The 22,306-nt window shown below is 43.7% G+C and overlaps 1 protein-coding gene and 1 long non-coding RNA gene across 3 annotated transcripts; both read left to right on the forward strand.

The window, feature by feature from the left end:
• Positions 1 to 6,110: 6,110 nt before the first annotated feature.
• LOC112234676 (renin receptor-like) lies at positions 6,111 to 11,360 on the forward strand. 2 transcript variants are annotated; one of them, XM_042319844.1, is made up of 9 exons: positions 6,111 to 6,134; positions 7,927 to 8,057; positions 8,591 to 8,719; positions 8,844 to 8,939; positions 9,179 to 9,316; positions 9,419 to 9,472; positions 9,572 to 9,721; positions 9,879 to 9,998; positions 10,356 to 11,360. In XM_042319844.1, exons 2-9 carry the CDS (start codon positions 8,022 to 8,024, stop codon positions 10,548 to 10,550), a joined length of 918 nt encoding a protein of 305 aa, XP_042175778.1. In that variant the 5' UTR covers positions 6,111 to 6,134; positions 7,927 to 8,021; the 3' UTR covers positions 10,551 to 11,360. The 2 variants fall into 2 exon arrangements, with proteins under 2 accessions (XP_042175778.1, XP_024258692.2); XM_024402924.2 differs by lacking the exon at positions 6,111 to 6,134 and adding an exon at positions 6,718 to 6,873.
• A 360-nt stretch (positions 11,361 to 11,720) lies between these two features.
• On the forward strand, positions 11,721 to 20,048 carry LOC112247087. Its single transcript, XR_002953012.2, has 3 exons — positions 11,721 to 11,902; positions 12,058 to 12,147; positions 19,050 to 20,048. It is a non-coding gene; the product is annotated as an uncharacterized LOC112247087 (long non-coding RNA).
• Positions 20,049 to 22,306: the final 2,258 nt, after the last annotated feature.

The raw sequence follows: 22,306 nt of genomic DNA on the forward strand, positions 1-22,306 counted from the left end.
GAATTTGTTCTTAACGGACTTGCCTAGTTAAATAAAGGTTAAATAAAAATAAAATCAATAAAAATATAAACTGTCTCTGAGCCTGTTGGTATCAGACCTCATGCTCTGACACTGTCTGCCCGACAGGAGAGAACATCTCATGGCTGTGTGGGGTCTGTTGTTGGTATCAGACCTCATGCTCTGACACTGTCTGCCCGACAGTATGGGAGAGAACATCTCATGGCTGTGTGGGGTCCTTTGTTGGTATCAGACCTCATGCTCTGACACTGTCTGCCCAACAGGAGAGAACATCTCATGGCTGTGTGGGGTCCTTTGTTGGTATCAGACCTCATGCTCTGACACTGTCTGCCCGACAGTATGGGAGAGAACATCTCATGGCTGTGTGGGGTCCTTTGTTGGTATCAGACCTCATGCTCTGACACTGTCTGCCCAACAGGAGAGAACATCTCATGGCTGTGTGGGGTCCTTTGTTGGTATCAGACCTCATGCTCTGACACTGTCTGCCCAACAGGAGAGAACATCTCATGGCTGTGTGGGGTCCTTTGTTGGTATCAGACCTCATGCTCTGACACTGTCTGCCCAACAGGAGAGAACATCTCATGGATGTGTGGGGTCCTTTGTTGGTATCAGACCTCATGCTCTGACACTGTCTGCCCAACAGGAGAGAACATCTCATGGATGTGTGGGGTCCTTTGTTGGTATCAGACCTCATGCTCTGACACTGTCTGCCCAACAGGAGAGAACATCTCATGGCTGTGAGGGGTCCTTTGTTGGTATCAGACCTCATGCTCTGACACTGTCTGCCCGACAGTATGGGAGAGAACATCTCATGGCTGTGAGGGGTCCTTTGTTGGTATCAGACCTCATGCTCTGACACTGTCTGCCCAACACTATGGGAGAGAACATCTCATGGCTGTGTGGGGTCCTTTGTTGGTATCAGACCTCATGCTCTGACACTGTCTGCCCGACAGTATGGGAGAGAACATCTCATGGCTGTGTGGGGTCCTTTGTTGGTATCAGACCTCATGCACTGACACTGTCTGCCCAACAGGAGAGAACATCTCATGGCTGTGTGGGGTCCTTTGTTGGTATCAGACCTCATGCTCTGACACTGTCTGCCCAACAGGAGAGAACATCTCATGGCTGTGTGGGGTCCTTTGTTGGTATCAGACCTCATGCTCTGACACTGTCTGCCCAACAGGAGAGAACATCTCATGGCTGTGTGGGGTCCTTTGTTGGTATCAGACCTCATGCTCTGACACTGTCTGCCCAACAGGAGAGAACATCTCATGGCTGTGAGGGGTCCTTTGTTGGTATCAGACCTCATGCTCTGACACTGTCTGCCCGATAGGAGAGAACATCTCATGGCTGTGAGGGGTCCTTTGTTGGTATCAGACCTCATGCTCTGACACTGTCTGCCCGATAGGAGAGAACATCTCATGGCTGTGAGGGGTCCTTTGTTGGTATCAGACCTCATGCTCTGACACTGTCTGCCCGACAGGAGAGAACATCTCATGGATGTGTGGGGTCCTTTGTTGGTATCAGACCTCATGCTCTGACACTGTCTGCCCAACAGGAGAGAACATCTCATGGATGTGTGGGGTCCTTTGTTGGTATCAGACCTCATGCTCTGACACTGTCTGAGAACATCTCATGGCTGTGAGGGGTCCTTTGTTGGTATCAGACCTCATGCTCTGACACTGTCTGCCCGACAGTATGGGAGAGAACATCTCATGGCTGTGAGGGGTCCTTTGTTGGTATCAGACCTCATGCTCTGACACTGTCTGCCCAACACTATGGGAGAGAACATCTCATGGCTGTGTGGGGTCCTTTGTTGGTATCAGACCTCATGCTCTGACACTGTCTGCCCGACAGTATGGGAGAGAACATCTCATGGCTGTGTGGGGTCCTTTGTTGGTATCAGACCTCATGCACTGACACTGTCTGCCCAACAGGAGAGAACATCTCATGGCTGTGTGGGGTCCTTTGTTGGTATCAGACCTCATGCTCTGACACTGTCTGCCCAACAGGAGAGAACATCTCATGGCTGTGTGGGGTCCTTTGTTGGTATCAGACCTCATGCTCTGACACTGTCTGCCCAACAGGAGAGAACATCTCATGGCTGTGTGGGGTCCTTTGTTGGTATCAGACCTCATGCTCTGACACTGTCTGCCCAACAGGAGAGAACATCTCATGGCTGTGAGGGGTCCTTTGTTGGTATCAGACCTCATGCTCTGACACTGTCTGCCCGATGAGAACATCTCATGGCTGTGAGGGGTCCTTTGTTGGTATCAGACCTCATGCTCTGACACTGTCTGCCCGATAGGAGAGAACATCTCATGGCTGTGAGGGGTCCTTTGTTGGTATCAGACCTCATGCTCTGACACTGTCTGCCCGACAGTATGGGAGAGAACATCTCATGGCTGTGTGGGGTCCTTTGTTGGTATCAGACCATCATGCTCTGACACTGTCTGCCCAACAGGAGAGAACATCTCATGGCTGTGTGGGGTCCTTTGTTGGTATCAGACCTCATGCTCTGACACTGTCTGCCCAACAGGAGAGAACATCTCATGGCTGTGTGGGGTCCTTTGTTGGTATCAGACCTCATGCTCTGACACTGTCTGCCCAACAGGAGAGAACATCTCATGGCTGTGAGGGGTCCTTTGTTGGTATCAGACCTCATGCTCTGACACTGTCTGCCCGATAGGAGAGAACATCTCATGGCTGTGAGGGGTCCTTTGTTGGTATCAGACCTCATGCTCTGACACTGTCTGCCCGATAGGAGAGAACATCTCATGGCTGTGAGGGGTCCTTTGTTGGTATCAGACCTCATGCTCTGACACTGTCTGCCCGACAGTATGGGAGAGAACATCTCATGGCTGTGTGGGGTCCTTTGTTGGTATCAGACCTCATGCTCTGACACTGTCTGCCCGACAGTATGGGAGAGAACATCTCATGGCTGTGTGGGGTCCTTTGTTGGTATCAGACCTCATGCTCTGACACTGTCTGCCCGATAGGAGAGAACATCTCATGGCTGTGAGGGGTCCTTTGTTGGTATCAGACCTCATGCTCTGACACTGTCTGCCCGACAGTATGGGAGAGAACATCTCATGGCTGTGAGGGGTCCTTTGTTGGTATCAGACCTCATGCTCTGACACTGTCTGCCCGACAGTATGGGAGAGAACATCTCATGGCTGTGTGGGGTCCTTTGTTGGTATCAGACCTCATGCTCTGACACTGTCTGCCCAACAGGAGAGAACATCTCATGGCTGTGTGGGGTCCTTTGTTGGTATCAGACCTCATGCTCTGACACTGTCTGCCCAACAGGAGAGAACATCTCATGGCTGTGAGGGGTCCTTTGTTGGTATCAGACCTCATGCTCTGACACTGTCTGCCCGACAGTATGGGAGAGAACATCTCATGGCTGTGTGGGGTCCTTTGATGCTGCGTAACTTCCTCAGGCACCATTTCAAGTAGATGTCCTGGAAGGTGGTAACAGGTCCCCAGGGATGGATTGGGCTGTCTTCACCACCAGCTTCCGGTCGTGGATGGAGCAACTGGTGTACCAGGCCGGGGTGCAACCGGTCAAGACGTCTCAATGGTGCAGTGGTAGTATTACTAGAGAGGACCTTGGGTGGCATGCCGAATTTCTTCAGCCGTCTTAGGAAGTAAAGGAACAGTTGCGCCCTCTTTACCTGGTGTTGGTGGTCCATGTCAAAACACATTAACTAGATTACTAACTCTAAATATAATACCCACTGTTAGAAGCAGTGGATGTATTCATCCAACAGTAAATGTAATGTTCTTTAAAAACTTTGCAGTTGTAGGCTACTACCACGATACCTATAGTCTAATCCTCACAATGGCCATTGCACATTTCACACATGCTGCTCCATATCTCAAAGCCATATCAAATATCTTGGTTGTAAAATAGTAGATATTGAGCTGGATATTGAGAAATTCAAATTATACCTTCAGAAAGCTGAGACACTGTTCTCTTTGACAGGGACAAGGGGACAAATCTTCCAAAATTGTGTTTTTCCCACAATTGCGTTTTGAAATATTGTGCCCTCGCTGGGGGCGCAGGGGCAGATACTTCCATTACAGGAATCATAAGAATAATGCACTTCACTGTTTGACCAAATCATGGCTTTAGCCGCCCAAAAATAGGATGTTTTGAGTGAAGTTACAATGTAGAATGTGCTCTTTCTACGTTAATAGGCACACTTTCTGTTTTTTACAATCCATGATCTAAATGATGACAGAATCGGAGCAGGTCTCTTTGCTGATGCTGCTTTTGACGTTGAATGGGAGTTTGAGTAACCAGAAAACCAGGCCGGCCAATCTTGGTAGGGGGGCCCGGCCGTTGCCCACTGATCAGCCAAAGGCTCATTATAGATTAGTATAACAGAGAAATTGCACAAACATCTTACTAATTAAATATTTACAGGCCCATTGGTCACCTTTTCATTATTTAATTTTTTATTCAAAATCTATATTTTGTGTGTGTGTCAATTTTGACCAGTCCATCCAACAAAAAATGGTCTAGCCCATATGGCATATGCCAGAGTTGCCAGAGGACCAATCCGCCTCTGAAGCTGACCTTAAAATTAAATAAACATTTATTGACTTCCACCATTTTCCCTTGACATTCACAAATTATTTTTATTGCGTCGTCAGAGTAAGCCCTAAATGGACCCTGGTTGGTTCATTTAAGATCCTATACCCCCACCCAGTGGATGTACTTGATATTACAGGTGAAGAGGACATGAACGATGATGTTTTTGTTCAACAGTTTATTGAAAAGTCCCTACTTCCGGTATTGATTTCCCTTAGCTGAACATGTCAAAGGATGGAAACAATTAACTACATATTTCAATAGCCATACAATATTTTTTTTTTTTCAGAAATCAATCAATGTTTCTGGCTTTCTGAAAGACCAATTCATGCCCATAATGCATTCCTAGCATCTTCGTGACAATAGGTACAATGATGCAAAAGTGTAAGAATGGTGTTAAATTCAGACCTTCAACTCCTGAGTACATACCTTCGTCTCCTGAATACAAACCAAGTAATCTTATTTTTTAGGTCTTGCTCTCTTGAGAATATTGAAATGGAGTCAGTCGTTAGTGTTGAGCGCGCTGGGGTTGAGCCAGACCAGGATGAAGTGGGCCTAACTGTGGCGACATGTGTGGTTGAGACTTCCAACGTTTGCCCTGTGAATGTTACCGAAGATTTTTTGAAAGAGTGGATTCCTGCCCTTTGGCCGACCCATACGTTTTGTCAAGCTGGGTAAAGGACAAACTAGGAATGGTTACATCTGGGAAAGTTTGGAGAAGTGGAATTGATTAGATTTTTTGTACATCCTCTGCCCAGAAGTAGCGGTGCTTCACACGGCTCGAGGTTCAACCTGTGGCTTGCTTTGCTCTCCGGAACAGGGCACCACACAAAGGGGTGATCAGTGGGGTAGCGTTCAGTGTCGAGGTGGATCAAATGAAAAATAATATTCCTGGTGTTTCTGACAACCGCAGTTTGGAGAGAAGTAGACCCGGTGGTAATGGTAGGCATGTTGAGAACAAGTTCTCATTTACAATTGCGACCTGGCCAAGATAAAGCAAAGCAGTTCGACACATACAACAACACAGAGTTACACATGGAGTAAAACAAACATACAGTCAATAATACAGTAGAAAAATAAGTCTATACACAATGTGAGCAAGTGAGGTGAGATAAGGGAGGTAAAGGCAAAAAAGTCCATGGTGGCGAAGTAAATACAATATAACAAGTAAAACACAGGAATGGTTGTATTGTTGAGCTTTGACACAGAGTTTCTACCTGATAAATTCAGGTTAGATTATATTTGCTATTCTATGAGGGCCTATGTTTCCGAACCCGCTACAGTGGTTTAGGTGCCAAGGATTCTGACATGTTGCAGCAGTGTGTAGAAGGGAGATCCCACGATGTGAGAAAGTTGCAGGAGGGCGTAGTCAGAGGGAGTGTACAGTTGGGATAGAGAAAGCACTGTGTGTCAACATGCACAGGTGAGAGAGCGACAGGTTGAGATTGCCAGAGTTTGAGTTGGGCAGAAATGTTCCTATACCGAGGCATTGAAGAGACTAAAGGATAGCCCAAGGGTGAGTGATTCGACTGTGAGTCCCCCAGTGAGTCGGCCTGAAAAGAGAGGTCCAAAGATGATGAGTTTTAGTATTTTATTTATTTAATCTTTATTTAATTAGGTAAGTTGGTTAAGAACAAATTCTTATTTACAATAATGGCCTACACCAGCCAAACCCGGACGACACTGGGACAATTGTGCGCCACCCTATGGGACTCCCAATCACGTCCGGTTGTGATTCAGCCTGAATTTGAACCAGGGTGTCTGTAGTGACGCCTCTAGCCCTGAGATGCAGTGCCTTAGATCGCTGATTTCTTGTATTTATAGCCATGGTGATCAAATGCACTGTTCCGTTGGTGCGAAGATATGCGTGGTAGTTGCAGCAGCAGGGAAATATTTGGGGGTGAGAGATTTAAGTGCTGATGGTCTATAGGAAGATGGTATAGGACCTTTTTGGGCGAAAGTAGTGGGTAATGTATAGGTGCAGGGTTAGATAGTGGTGCAATAGAAGACTCTCCCATGCCCCTTTTTCTTGTTGTTTGTGACCAAAATGTGCAATTCGCACTCTGACCTGCGACAAGCAGCAAAACACAACACAGCGTCTATTCTTCCGGAAAGCCACACGAAGAAGATATACGTGACACGCGAGTCATCTGATCTACGTTAGAGCAAAAGGGGAATTATGTTGCTGGAAAATCGCCGAAGGATGGAGACTTTATTCAGCGTAGCGTTTATCTTCTGCTCGGCTTTTACGGCAGGTAAAAATTGGAAATCTTATATCTGATTATTTAGCTACTGATGTAGATCGTTTTCTGGAAATGATCTCATGCAGATGCTATAACGTTAACGAGTCATTTGTATTGATGAAAACGGTAACGTTAGCTAAGAGGCACTAACAGTTTTAGCTAGCTAACGTTAACGCTAAAGAAATGACTTTAAAGAACACTTCCAATCGTGTTGATTATAAATATTGTTGGCAATTTGTGGCAAGCCGTGTCTTTCCCTTTATAAATATGTTATAACGATTAAATACTGCTTTTGAATGCTTGGGCTAATTTCCCTAGCTTGCTAGTAAGCTAACTTGACAACCTGACCGCCAGGCAACAACAACTAACGAACTGGAACGACAAAACATGAGCTAACATGATGAGCCATTTCCAGCAGTTTTACCCGGTCTGTTGTTGTGCACAACACTATCTAGCAATATGGCTATGGTTCATTATAAGCTGTCTTACTAACCAGACTCACAGGGGAGCGTCTCGGCGAGCCAGCTGTATCACGTGACATACAGCATTCATTAGTCGGATTCTGTTGCTAAACGTTTTGTGTATTGTAAATCGTTCACTCCAAACGGAAGACGTTTTGAACGATAACGAGACTTTATATTGGAAAAATTCAGGTCGGTCCCTCCACGTTTCGTTCTATTTGCTTCCTATAGTTACTATTGCAAAACGTTTTGAATTGGCATCCAACTAATGAATACACACCATATTCGCTTAACTTCCTCAAAAATCCTTCTGCTTTCCCAGTCACGAGACTCGGGCTAACTAACTAGCTACTGTAGCCTGGCATTCCCATTCATGAAATGGCTGTCTTTCACAGTTTGTAATTAACAGGCAAGTAGGAGCAAATGGCAACACCATACTATCAGAACCCACCTAGATGAACCTCCAAAAGTCATATTATGTGGCCCTGGTGTCCCCTCCACCTACACCGTATTGACATCCAAACAGTAGCTAGCTTTGATAAGTTAGAAGTTGTTTATAGACAATATTATTTAAACCAAACCAATTCCTTCTGTTTTCCCTCAGGCGTTCAGGGGGACAGCCTCACCATATTGCAGGCCCCAGGGTACGTGTCCTTCCAAAAGGGAGACTGGCCAATCTCTGGGGAGAAGATTCCAGATATGGTGGCTCTGACTATGGGGTTCTCTGTCCAGGAGGTACACACACACTTTAGGGTCCAACAATTTGGACCAAGACCTGAGGATAATCAGACCTGACCCAGTCATTGGAAAAAATACAATGGAGACTCAAACAGACCCTAGAACAATCAGACCGGAAGACAACTTGACTTAACCCATACCCTAACAGTATCGACCACACCCGATTGGACCCCAACATTGTTTATCAGCCAAGTTGCTCTTCTGCTTAACAAATAGGTCTTTATATTATATTGACCAGGCCTTCTATATGTCAATAAATTAACCGTATTCGCATAAAATAAATGTCCCTTGGGTCCGGGTCAGGTCCTGTTTGATTATCATCGGGCCTATGTAACTACAGCTGATAGGCCAGAGTGGGCCTGACCACAGCTCTGCATAGCCTATAGCATAAGTTTGAATTTGGGGGTTTGGTCTCAGGTATATCGGGTCCACTTGCACCCGTGAAGACCCACACAGGCGCATATCCTATGTTTGAACAGGTGCGCAAGCCTCTGGTATTTTACATGATACTCTAACATCTGTGTTTGTAGGATCTCTCCTGGCCTGGCCTCCGGGCAGGTCATTTGTTCCAGCGTCCCAGGGCCAACGTGCTGGTGGTGGTGAGGGGGGTGGACAGCCTGGCCCTGCCCCAGAATGTGGCCTCCTATCCCTTGGAGAACGTGAGTGAGGCCAGGCTCCCCATCAGGGGTGATGGTTGAGCAGCAGCAACGTTCTAATTTGAATGAGATTCTTCACCAAGGCTCTGTTATTAATAACTCTTGCCTTGTTCCCTCTCTCCTCCAGCCGGTACCCTTCACCCTGGACAGTGTGGCTGAGACGGTTCATTCTCTCTTTGCTGAGGACACTCCTGTGGTCCTCCAGCTGGCCCCTAGTGAGGAGGTACTGTATGGACCAGCACATGTGTAAAGGTTTCTTTTTTCCAGAGGGTTTGTATGTGCAGGGGGATAGTAATGTTATCAAATAAAAATGTATTTGTCACGTGCGCCGAATACAACAGGTGTAGTAGACCTCACTGTGAAATGCTGACTTACAAGCCCTTAACCAACAATGCAGTTGGTTAGGAGCTCGTAAAACGTCAGCCATCCCCTCCGGCGCCATTATTGTGTGTGTGTCTACAGAGGCTGTACATGCTGGGGAAGGCCAACGCTGTGTTTGAGGACCTGCCTGTGACCCTGCAGCAGATCCGTTCTCGTCTCTCCCAGGATGGCTCCGTGCTGGCCTCCCTGCCACTTAACTCCCTCAACCGCAACGCTGAGGTAACATGCATAACTAGTGCTGGTTCTATCTGCGTCCCTCGGTTAAAGTGAATAAGGGTTGGTTGATCTCTGAACTCTGATCTTCTTCCTCTCTTCTTATAGGCTGATCTGCTCTTCCTGTCTGAGGTCCAGGTTCTGCATGACATCACTGCCCTGGTAAGACTGAATATGTTGTTTGTTGGGCACAGGGGAATTGGATAATTTAAGTAGGACATCTGGTCATCTGTTGTGGCTAACCCCCTCACCCTCATGTAGCTGCAGAGACACAGGCACCTGGCCCAGGACCACTCCCCTGACCTGTACTCCCTGGAGCTGTCTGGCCTGGAGGAGCTGGGCCGTCGCTACGGACAGGACTCCCCACAGTATCGAGACGCCACCGCCATCCTGGCCAACGTCCTACAGAAGGTAAGCACAGAGGGGGGCTTTCAGGGGGCATCTATATATCAAATAAAATGGTTAGTGGTAGTGGCACGAGTAGTGTTTCTGGGTTTTTATCGCTATACGTGACCACCTGTTTGTCATCTCTCGCTCTCTTTTGCTCTCTCTCTCTCCTGTGCTGTAGTTTGGTGAGGACGTGTTTGGTCTCTATGGTGACAGTGCGGTGGTCGAGGTTGTCACGGTGAAGAGCTTTGAGGCACCATTGACCAGGAAGTCCCGCTCCATCCTGGAGTCCAAACAGATCGTATGTTTGTTTATATTAGCTTCATCTGCCCAGATCTTCTGTTTTTATGTTTTATGTACATATCTATGGATCAGTGGAGGCTGGTGGGAGGAGCTATAGAATGATGTCTCATTGTAATGGCTGGAATGGAACGGAGTCAATGTGTTTTCTATATTTTTGATATCGTTCTAATTATTCCATTCCAGCCATTACAATGAACTTGTCCTCCTATAGCTCCTCCCAACAGCCTCCTCTGCTGTATATATTTATGTATCAAACCATGAGCATTTTTAGATGTGTCTGAAATTCTATACTTCATAGATGAGATTTGCAACTACTGAAATCCTCTCTTTCCTCCTTTCTCTCCTCATCACACAGAGTAACCCTGGCAGTCCCTATAACCTGGCCTATAAATATAACTTTAATTATGCAGTGATCTTCAACATTGTGCTATGGCTGATGATCATCCTTGCCTTGGCTGTCATTGTCATCTCATACAATCTGTGGAACATGGACCCAGGATATGACAGCATCATCTACAGGATGACCAATCAGAAGATCAGGTTGGACTGAAGTCTGCCCAGCAACACTCCAGCCCTCCAATTAACCCTCTCCTAGTGGAAGTTTATTGTTTTTCTTGTTTTGTGTGAAAAAGAAAGATGTGGAGCCTTGGAGTCTTAGCCCCTACTCTCTAGGTACTTGTTTAGAACTGAGAGAGTTGGATAGGTATAAGCAATATGGTGAAAATAATTCCACCCACCTTGGTATATAAGCCATGGTCGAACTAATTATAAACCAAATAGCGTATACCTATCCAAACTCTCAGCTATACACAAGGTTATAGGGGTTGATTGTGGACTGAGGCGTAGACATCAGAATAGCAGTTGTTCAGGTGGAGGTAATAGTTTAATCCAATATGTATGACATGTATGTGAGGTGCAGTTCACTGTAATGTCACTGGTAAGTACTGCAAAGGTTGACAATACAGAATTGTAACCCTGTAGAGCTGTGTCTGATGCCTAGTCATGTACCTTCTAGCCCACACTTCACATTTATTTTGAGTGTCCACAGTAGTTGTCCTACTTCCTTGGTGATTGAAAAGGTCCTGTTTTATTTTTTGTAAAAATAAAAAATATTGTAATGCCCTGAAAGACTGAGAATGATATGGTGTGTGTGATGTAAATGATTGTATTTTTTGAGATATAAAACTTAAGTTAAAGTGAAATGTGTATATATTGAAGTTAGAAATGCAAATATCTTGAATAAACTGCTGTATTGGTATGGTGAGGTCTGTAATATTCACTGGCATGTTGCAGTTGTGTGACGATATGAAACAGGAAAATATTATGTACAATACGGGCAATAAATTATTTAAAATCATAAGTTTGTGTACTTCAATCAGCAAATTGAATTCTCATGTTTATTAAACCACTATAGTCTACAGAAACCAGTGATACATTGGTACAAATGACCTTGGACAAATTGTCCCACAGTTAGTTTTAGTAAATGTGTCACACGAGTTTATAATAAACACGTTTTCCAATTCCGAGTGATATGTATGACATGTTTACCATCACCAAAAATACTCCTCAATTCACTTATCCAATACATAAGCAGATCACGAGACTAGGTCAGACGTTACTATTGCGCTATATAGAAGTAGCCAATCAGTGAAGCCGTGTAGCTATCTGCTCCAATAGAGAGACGAGTTCCTGAAACTCCACCTCTAAGGTTATCCGCATACGTAATTGGGTGTGCTTTTGTGTAACTGGTTTGGTAACAGGTTTGGTAACAGCAGATCGACTGTACTACTAAAAGACATAGTTCAAGCAGCAATACATTCCTCTATCTGGCGACAAAAACATCAATTTTCTGAGGAGAAAGAAGAACAGACTCTCGCGCCATGGTCTGACTGCTGATCAAAGGTGCGCGCCGATATCTTCATTCTAGTTGTTACAAAGTAACATATATGAAGTCATGTTACTCAGGCTATACACATCTATGCCAATGATATCTTGTGAGGTGTCATTTCAATAATGTGTTGCTAATAATTGTCTGTCTCATTCTCCCCATCTTTCAGCCAGCATCTGGACGGTGAGGAAGATTCGGGCCCACATTGCTGAGGGAGAGCAAGCGGAGAAGCCCATCTTCACACCATGTGGTGTTATTGGTAAGAACAGTAATGCCATAGATATGCAACAATGCTGATTGTTATCAACTTATCTACAATGTCATGCAAGAACACTTGCGTTACCTAACAATGCCGTAGTAAAGGGTGCGTTCGTAAATTGCTTCCAGTGTGTCAGAGTGCACTTTGGGTTGTTCGTAAATTCAGAGCGTTGTTAGACTGTCAGTTGGTAAATTCAGAACATTTCATTCTCGGAGCGTTCAGAGCGCTCACTGAACGCGCTGGTCGAGAAGGGTTCATCCGAGCGTTCTGACCGAACGTTAACTGGCTATAGTTGGCTAGCTTGTCAGCTACTTCCAGACACAAATGACCGAACACCTCACTGACCACTTTACTCACCATGACAGAGCTAGTTAGGCTGTTATGTTATCTAGAGCGTTAGTGACTAGCTGTGCTGCTGGCAACAATTTAATACCTTTTTTTGCCGACGTTTGACACTGTTCATATTCAATGGGTGTTGCGTGTTCGTAAATTCATCAGTTATTTTGCGCTCTGGGACACAGACGAGAGTGCTCTACAATCGGAGTAGATGGCTAGAGTGAATTTACGAACGCACCCAAAGATACGCTGTCTAAAAATCGCTCGACCTTTTCCTGGTTGCTAAAATTCTAATTGTTCGCCTAATTTCAGTTTGTCACAAAACAAAAATGATAGTTTAAAGAAAAACATTTATTTTCAGCTGGTGTACAAACCCGAAAGGAAGACTCAAAAACAAAACTTAAACAGGAAGTATACAAATAACGCATGGATTTTTTAAAAGCGGCATTATATGTCATATCACTCTAAATTAGGAAACGTGTTTATTATAAACTCTGTCAGACTGAGTGACATGTTTAATAAAAATCTACCCCTTCTTATACTTGCTTTCAATGACTATGGTTACATGCACACAATCTGGTTATTGTGGCTAGTCAGATTTAATATCATAGTTCGATTAAAGTTTACATGCTTTGCAAAAAATAATGATTTCCCCAAATTAACCTGTTTACATGGACACGTGAAATCTGGTGGCACCCTGATGAATGCAGAAAGTCGTAAATCAAAATAAACCACTATTCTACCACAGTGACCATGTTATTTTTGGGAAGCATATTTGATTCTGAGTTCAGATCGCCAATTTAAGGTGTTTAGATTGTAAAGAACCAGGTGTACAGTTGAAGTCGTAAGTTTACACACCTTGGCCAAATACATTTAAACTCAGTTTTTCACAATTCCTGACATTTCATCCTTTCATCACATTCTCAGTGGGTCAGAAGTTTACATACACTCAATTAGAATTTGATAGCATTTCCTTTAAATTATTTAACTTGGGTCAAACGTTTCGGGTAACCTTTCCACAATAAGTGAATTTTGGCCCATTCCTCCTGACAAAGCTGGTGTAACGAGTCAGGTTTGTAGGCCTCCTTGCTCGCACAAACTTTTTCAGTTCAGCACACAAATGTTCTATAGGATTGAGGTCCGGGCTTTGTGACGGCCACTCCAATACCTCGACTTTGTTGTCCTCAAGCCATTTTGCCACAACTTTGGAAGTATGCTTGGGGTCATTGTCCAGTTGGAAGACCCATTTGCGACCAAGCTTTAACTTCCTGACTTATGTCTTGAGATGTTGCTTCAATATATCCCTATCATTTTCCTGCCTCATGATGCCATCTATTTTGTGAAGTGCACAAGTCCCTTCTGCAGCAATGCACCCCCACAACATGATGCTGCCACCCCTGTGCTTTACGGTTGGGATGGTGTTCTCTGGCTTGCAAGCCTCTCCCCTTTTTCCTCCAAACATAACGATGGTCATTATGACCAAACAGTTCTATTTTTGTTTCATCAGACCAGAGGACATTTCTCCAAAAAGTATGATCTTTGTCCCCATGTGCAGTTGACTTTTTTATGGCAGTTTGAGGAGTGGCTTCTTCCTTGATGAGCGGCCTTTCGGGTTATCTCGACATAGGACTCGTTTTACTGTGGCTATAGATACTTTTGTACATGTTTCCTCCAGCATCTTCACAAGATCCTTTGCTGCTCTTCTGGGATTGATTTGCACTTTTCTCACCAAAGTACGTTCAACTCTAGGAGACAGAACGCGTCTCCTTCTTGAGCGGTATGACTGCTGCGTGGTCCCATGGTGTTTATACTTGCATACTATTGTTTGTACAGATGAACGTGGTACCTTCAGGCATTAGAAATTTTAACCAGACTTGTGGAGCGCTACAATTTTTTTTCTGAGGTCTTGGCTGATTTCTTTTGATTTTCCCATGATGTCAAGCAAAGAGGCACTGAGCTTGAAGGTATGCCTTGAAATACATCCACAGGTACACCTCCAATTGAATCAAATGATGTCAATTAGTCTATCAGAAGCTTCTAAAGCCATGACATAATTTTCTGGAATTTTCCAAGCTCTTTAAAGTCACAGTCAACCTAGTGTATCTAAACTTCTGACCCACTGGAATTGTGATACAGTGAATTATAAGTGAAATAATCTGTCTGTAAACAATTGTTGGAAAAATTACTTGTCATGCACAAAGTAGATGTCCTAACCGACTTGCCAAAACTATAGTTTGTTAACAAGAAATTTGTTGAGTGGTTGAAACACTTAGGTTGGAGTCATTAACTCGTTTATTTAAACTTCTGACTTCATCTGTATGTCTTCTTTGATTTTAAGATTAAGTAAGGTGTTTACATGATTGCATAATCTGCCTACTGCCATAATCAGTTTAATATTGAATTACTACTGTGTGAATGACAGATCTATCACTCACATTTTATATGTGAATTTGGTCACCCAAAAAGTTGCATATTGTAGCTTTAAGAACGCTGTAATTACCGAACAATGCCACAGAGCTAACTACCTTTGGCATAGATTAGAACAATGCCACAGAGCTAACTACCTCTATGGCATAGATTAGAACAATGGCGCCACCTAACAATACCATTGTTAAGTATACTGGCATTACCGAACAATGCCACAGAGCTAACTACCTTACAACCATAGAAATAAGAATTCATTGATTTATTTGATAAAGAAGGAAATATACTCTTATAGAAAGTTCTTTAGAAAAATAGAACTTCCCAATACATTATAAAGAATTTTATTCTATATGCAAAGCAATACCTTCAGGACTTACTCAATTAATTAAATGTCATTTGTGTTTTGGAGAACATGTCAAGATGGATGCACAACTTCTGTTAGAAGGTTTCCCCCTGCTGGAAAACAAATGTAATAATACATTCTTAAGATAACTTTTTAACTCCAAGAACAAGATATCTCCTTGAGGGAAATTCTTCTGGAATGCATATGCTACTGAAATTGAATGGAAGAAAGCTTGATTGCTCCCTCACACATTTTGTATATCAAATAAAGTAAAAGAAATTCACTTTAAAGTCTTGCACAAAGTATACCCTTGCAGTTGTCCTCTAAATCCATGAATTTAGACATCTGCCTTTTCTGTGATCAAGAAGGGGAAACCATTATACACTTTATGAGTGTGACTCTGAAGTTATTTTGGAGCAGGTTAAATATTTACATTTTTTAAATTGTATTTACAATGAAAGATGTAATACGTTATTATTTTTTTGTGCAGGCTTCACACACTTCATCAGTCTCCCATTCACAATTTGACAAGCAATTTCCTGGCTACATCCCCTTTGTGTGGCCGTAATGCCCCCTAAAACATCCATTCCCAAGGGACTTTGGACCCTTGGGCTGAATATAATAATGATCATTCCCTTCTCCCGGCTGCGTGCTGAAGCACCTCTCACTCACATGACTCTTTGTCACGTAATCTGGTCTTTCTCACAGGCTACAAGACCGACCCATCGTGAATGCAACTGCGCGCGTCCTTATCCAATTCCGAGGCTCATGTTGAAGGTATTGGAAGAACTGTCCACATTTGCTTTTCGTCAGCTAACAAGATGAGTAGGCCAAACGAACTGCAGAAGCACTATCCTTTGTCAATCTACTATCCTCTGTAGTACAAAAGTTGACCTATTCTGTGCGAGAAATATAGTAGTCTGGGTCAGTTGTGGGACACGATAGATCCCAAATGAATACAACCACTAGCATAAAAAAAAACTGTTTTAAGCAATGAACCTGACGCAACAGATCAGAACATTTAGCTTAAAATGTTTATAAACTATTAGGATATTTCTTCACATTATAAGCCCAGCAATGCACACACAGCAGTAGGATATAAGAGAAAATGTTCCATTAGCAGAAAACACCATTCTCAAATGTGATTATACAGGTAAATGTTTTTATTATAAAGATGCATTTGAAAATTGTTCCCCAAACTTGAAACTCAAGTGCTGGATATTTTATGCCAGTTAGGCTCTACATCCGCTGTAAAGCGTATGGATGTGCTTAATTTAAAGTTATTTGGCCACTTTAGTTGTGATAAACTTATCAAAACATATATGCCTATGGGCTGGACTACATGAAATGTGCGACTATGATTACAAAAAGTCGCACAAACAAGGCATGCTCTGTTTCTTGCCTTAAGCTGGGCATCATTCATAAGTGATAGGCTAATATTGTCACCCATCAAACTATTCTTGGTTTAATCTTGTCTTTACATTTACTAAATAATATATGTGTAAAATGTGTTTTGATTTAGACTGGACCATTATCATGCACCTGTATCGAAATGGGGGCAGAGGGAAAAAATACATGTCATCTATGAACATAAAAAGCGACTGGCGGACGTTTTTCCCATTGTCCATTGTCATTTCATGCCAGCCAGGTAGTCTAGACTCCTGTTGTAAAGAGAAGCAGTGTGCTTAATATTAGGAAAGTTAAGAAATAAATATAGTAGGCCTAGCCTATAGAAAGCTGATGTGATCCTTCTCTTTTTAATAGTGGTCATTATTCTGTTTTCTTGCGCAATTGCATAGCCTATAAACATTTTGCGCAACATGAGCTCATGGGCTCTTATGAAGTGTTTGATTAAATTTTTGATCATATTTGCATTAATGTCAGAGTGATTAGAGGGACAATAGAGTGCTGAGAAGAAGCAGTTAACAAGTTTGGTAGACTACTAATGACAATCCGCAGCATCAGAGCTTGGAGAAGCCTTACTGTGACTAAACGGTCACGTGGAATTTGACTGCCGTCATGACTCGTGATCACCGTTGTGGCGGAAATACAGTTAACGTAACAGCCCTAGTTATGATTACACAAGCACATGTGTTTATAACCTCCTACTAGGCATGGTCAACGCCTTACATATCTAGACCGCCAATACATCCCCGCTCCCCCCTAGTTCGGCAGCTGGCTTGTCTTATCAGAGACTATTGCCCTTCAGCTGGCCTGCCTTATCAGAGGCTATTGCCCTTCAGCTGGCCTGCCTTATCAGAGGCTATTGCCCTTCAGCTGGCCTGCCTTATCAGAGGCTATTGCCCTTCACCTGGCCTGCCTTATCAGAGGCTATTGCCCTTCAGCTGCTTATCCTTCAGCTGGCCTGCCTTATCAGAGGCTATTGCCCTTCAGCTGGCCTGCCTTATCAGAGGCTATTGCCCTTCAGCTGGCCTGCCTTATCAGAGGCTATTGCCCTTCAGCTGGCCTGCCTTATCAGAGGCTATTGCCTTCAGCTGGCCTGCCTTATCAGAGGCTATTGCCCTTCAGCTGGCCTGCCTTATCAGAGGCTATTGCCCTTCAGCTGGCCTGCCTTATCAGAGGCTATTGCCCTTCAGCTGGCCTGCCTTATCAGAGGCTATTGCCCTTCAGCTGGCCTGCCTTATCAGAGGCTATTGCCCTTCAGCTGGCCTGCCTTATCATACATGTAACGTAATCAATAAGTTATTATATAGTGACGGGAATAAGTATAGTTCAAGTTAACCCAACATTATGTAGCATAAACAGCTTAATATATCCATATTTGATTTTAATAACCACATTGTGGGCCTGTTAGAACACAAATCATGACGGATTTTATGGATATCCACTTTGTTAGAACCAATTTTGTTTTTGAATGGCCGCCAATAACCACATCCTTGTGTTTTCCCCCACAGTCTGCAGGCTCTAACTCGCTGACTATGTCACCTCAGTCAGAAATGACCTTTACATCTCTATCACGCAAACTGTAGTTCATCAATCCACATTGAATAGAGCCCTGCGTTTCATTACCCTCTCTTTACTGCATGTATACATTTAATATCGGCCATTGATACATTACACTGATATGTAGCACAGACGGTTCAACCTCTGTTTCTGTCGTCAGCCAATGTGAAATCAACTAAACATTTCACAATGACATTGGATTTGTTAAAATTTGGGTGAAAAAGACTAAATTAAATTTTTGCAAATCCAATCAGTTTTTCACATTGATTAAACATCATCACATTATTATTATTATTATTATTATTATTATTATTTAATGAAGTGGAACAATGTTGATTCAACCAGTTTTTGCCCAATGGGCAGGCTGGCACTGGTAATAGGTTCCCTTATCAGAGACTGAGTTATCCCATGACTTGCAGGCTAAGTCTTCTAATTTCAATTAGCTTATTGCATCTCCACATTTTAAGCACCGGCTGAGAAGGTTAATCTCTAAACCCTGGTTGGACAACATTTCTTAGATCTGTGTAGCAACTTCTATAATAACACTCTAAGGTCACTCCATATGTCTTTAAAATACGTCTGTAACGTTTACCCTGTGTCAATCGTGACGGCAACTGTTTTGACAATTGGATACTTCTTGAGCTCTTGTTTGATAACCAGCTATGTACGGCTAGGATTTATAAAGCATTATCAGTCACTACGATTAGGCAGGCTAATTGCATCTTTTGGTAACTAAATCAATTTTGGCGCTGGTCTACTAAACCTTGTTTGCCCTTTGCATAACCTTTACATAGAACGTGTGTGTGATACTTCTCTTTATTTCCTGTCTCCTCAGGCTTTAAGAAGGAGCAGTTGACATCAGGTTCTGATCCACCGGCGGCCGTAATGACCCCTGAACCTGATGATGGTATCGCTAACGGCGGCCCGGCGGCGTCAGAGACCGCCGTGCAGAAGTGCGGATCCTGAGGTTAAAGGTCACACTGGATAACTGGCTGGGACCAATAAATTATTATTAAGCATGTCTTGAAAAGGATGCATTCACAGAACTGTATGTCGACAAACGCAGTCTCCTTGTTCGAAAAACTTTTGTACGTTTATCAGGGAAATTCTACTTTCCTGATCTGGACGGTCTATAAACAACATTCACTATTCTGATACGTCTTCATTTCTTCTTCAAAAGTGTGGATTATGTATTATATTACTAGATATAACTGCATTGTTGGAGCTAGAAACATAAGAATTTTGCTGCACCTGCAAATCTGTACGCGACCAATAAACTTTGATAACTTTTTTGTATAGCCCAACATACTCTTACTTAACTTTGCTATCCTTAATCAAAGCATTCCCATAGAAATTGTCACTACGACCATAATGATGACTAGTTTTGAGACCAAATTATGACATAAGTCATTCAATTTACGTTGTGTAGGTTTCTGAACCCAAGTATGCTAATACGATATCGCAATAAAAAGTTGATTATTTACTGATCTATAGAAGATCTTTAACAGCCCTCCAACTGGAAAAATGTTTATGTTGTCATGCCCTTGCTGTCCCAGCCTCTGTCCAGTGTGCCCATACTCAGTGGACCAAATACTAAGCTGAGATACTTGCTGTAATTCCAACTTTCAGTCATTAAGTCAGTGTGAAGTTATGACATTTTCATATACACTGATCTCAGGTTAATATTGGGTCCAGTGAGCTCTGTTTAACCTCTGACACCAGATGACCCTTTATAGCTGCAGCGTGTGACGACCTGCTCACCAACCCCTCCACCCAGGGACTGAGCTGTTCTGATGCCCCTGCTGCAGCTTCCCTAATAAAAACTTAAACTATCTGGTCGACTTGTCTTTTATTGTGTTGTAGGCATATAACTTCCCAGAATATCCATTGTGAGCTATTAGGTACTACTATCCTCACTAATGAACATTAAAAATGATCAAGAAGTGCTATGAATCATAAACATTTCTTACATAACTGCAACGTGAAATTACAGCCTGGTTACAATTGGTATGGTTATACACAGTGTACAACACATTAAGGACACATGCTTTTTCCATGACCGGCTGACTAGGTGAAGCTATGATCCCTTATTGACGTCACTTGTTAAATCCACTTCAATCCGTGTAGATGAAGGGGAGGAGACGGGTTAAAGAAGGATCTTAAGCCTTGAAACAATTGAGACATGGATTGTGTATGTGCCATTCAGAGAGTGAATTTGGCAAGACAAAAGATTGAAGTGCCTTTGAACAGGATATGGTAGTAGGGGCCAGGCACACTGGTTTGTGTCAAGAACTGCAATGCTGCTGGGTTTTTCACACTCAACAGTTTCCCAATCTTATCAAGAACAGTCCACCAGCCAACTTGACACAACTGTGGGAAGCATTGGAGTCAATATGGACCAGCATCCCTGTGGAATGCTTTCGACACCTTGTAGAGTCCATGCCTGACGAATTGAGGCTGTTCTGAGGGCAAACGAGGGGAGGAGAACTCAATATTAGGAAGGTATCAGTAAAGATGTGTGCTGAGAGTCAGGAAGCAAGTTCAGGGAGTGAGTGTTGTAATAAATAAATGCAAACATAAAACAAAGCAGGAACAGCACACAAACTCAACACTTGAACAGAAAAAATAACGCCTGGGGAAGGAACCAAAGGGAGTGACATATATAGGGAAGTTAATCAGGGAGGTGATGGAGTCCTGGTGAGTCTGACGATGCGTAGGCGCGTAATGATGGTGACAGGTGTGCGCCATAACGAGCAGCCTGGTGACCTAGAGGCCGGAGAGGGAGCACACGTGACAGTATCTTTAATATTTTGTATTCTCAGTGTATAAGACAGGTTACTTTAAGGTAAAAAACGATCTAATCTCATCATAGACAATTTTAGCTAATTAGCAACTTTGTAACTACTTTTTATTTACTGTGTAACTATTTAACATGTTAGCTAAGCTTACCGCTAACCCTTTAACCTAATGCCAAACCTTAACCCTAACGTTAACCTATAACCCCTAGCCTAGGTAACGTTAGCATTAGCCACCTAGCTAACATTATCCACAAGAAATTGGAATTCGTATCATATATATGCACTCACATTCACACACGTGCACACACACACACACACACAAATAGTAGCACACATTCACACAAACACACACAATTGGCCTTGCTGTTTTCATTTGATTGTCTTTGATGTGTTTTGTTGTTACATTGTTGTTCTTTTCTCTTTTTCTCAGTATTTGTATTTTATTGGTTGTTGGCACATCAGTAGGGTAGTTGTTAGGTTGGGTTGGGCAGGGATGGTTCCAATGAGGGGGTGAAGTTGGGGCGGAGGGGGATGGAGGAGGAGTTTTTTTTTTTTTTTTGGGGGCCTTGGATAGCTGAGCAGCTTCACTGCAGGTGGATTGTATGTTTTTTTTTAAATGACCCTAACCAGTCAGGCTTGAAGAGAAGTCACTCAACCGAGGCTGCTCTCCTCTGTGTCAGGGAGGCTGCTCTCCTCTGTGTCAGGGAGGCTGCTCTCCTCTGTGTCAGGGAGGCTGCTCTCCTCTGTGTCAGGAGGCTGCTCTCCTCTGTGTCAGGGAGGCTGCTCTCCTCTGTGTCAGGGAGGCTGCTCTCCTCTGTCAGGCTGCTCTCCTCTGTGTCAGGGAGGCTGCTCTCCTCTGTGTCAGGGAGGCTGCTCTCCTCAGTGTCAGGGAGGCTACTCTCCTCTGTGTCAGGGAGGCTGCTCTCCTCTGTGTCAGGAGGCTGCTCTCCTCTGTCAGGCTGCTCTCCTCTGTGTCAGGAGGCTGCTCTCCTCTGTGTCAGGGAGGCTGCTCTCCTCTGTGTCAGGGAGGCTGCTCTCCTCAGTGTCAGGGAGGCTACTCTCCTCTGTGTCAGGAGGCTACTCTCCTCTGTGTCAGGAGGCTGCTCTCCTCAGTGTCAGGGAGGCTGCTCTCCTCTGTGTCAGGGAGGCTGCTCTCCTCTGTGTCAGGGAGGCTGCTCTCCTCTGTGTCAGGGAGGCTGCTCTCCTCTGTGTCAGGGAGGCTGCTCTCCTCTGTGTCAGGGAGGCTGCTCTCCTCTGTGTCAGGGAGGCTGCTCTCCTCTGTGTCAGGGAGGCT

The sequence above is a fragment of the Oncorhynchus tshawytscha genome, linkage group LG03 (assembly GCF_018296145.1).
Source record: "Oncorhynchus tshawytscha isolate Ot180627B linkage group LG03, Otsh_v2.0, whole genome shotgun sequence".
In the NCBI taxonomy this organism is placed as follows: domain Eukaryota; kingdom Metazoa; phylum Chordata; class Actinopteri; order Salmoniformes; family Salmonidae; genus Oncorhynchus; species Oncorhynchus tshawytscha.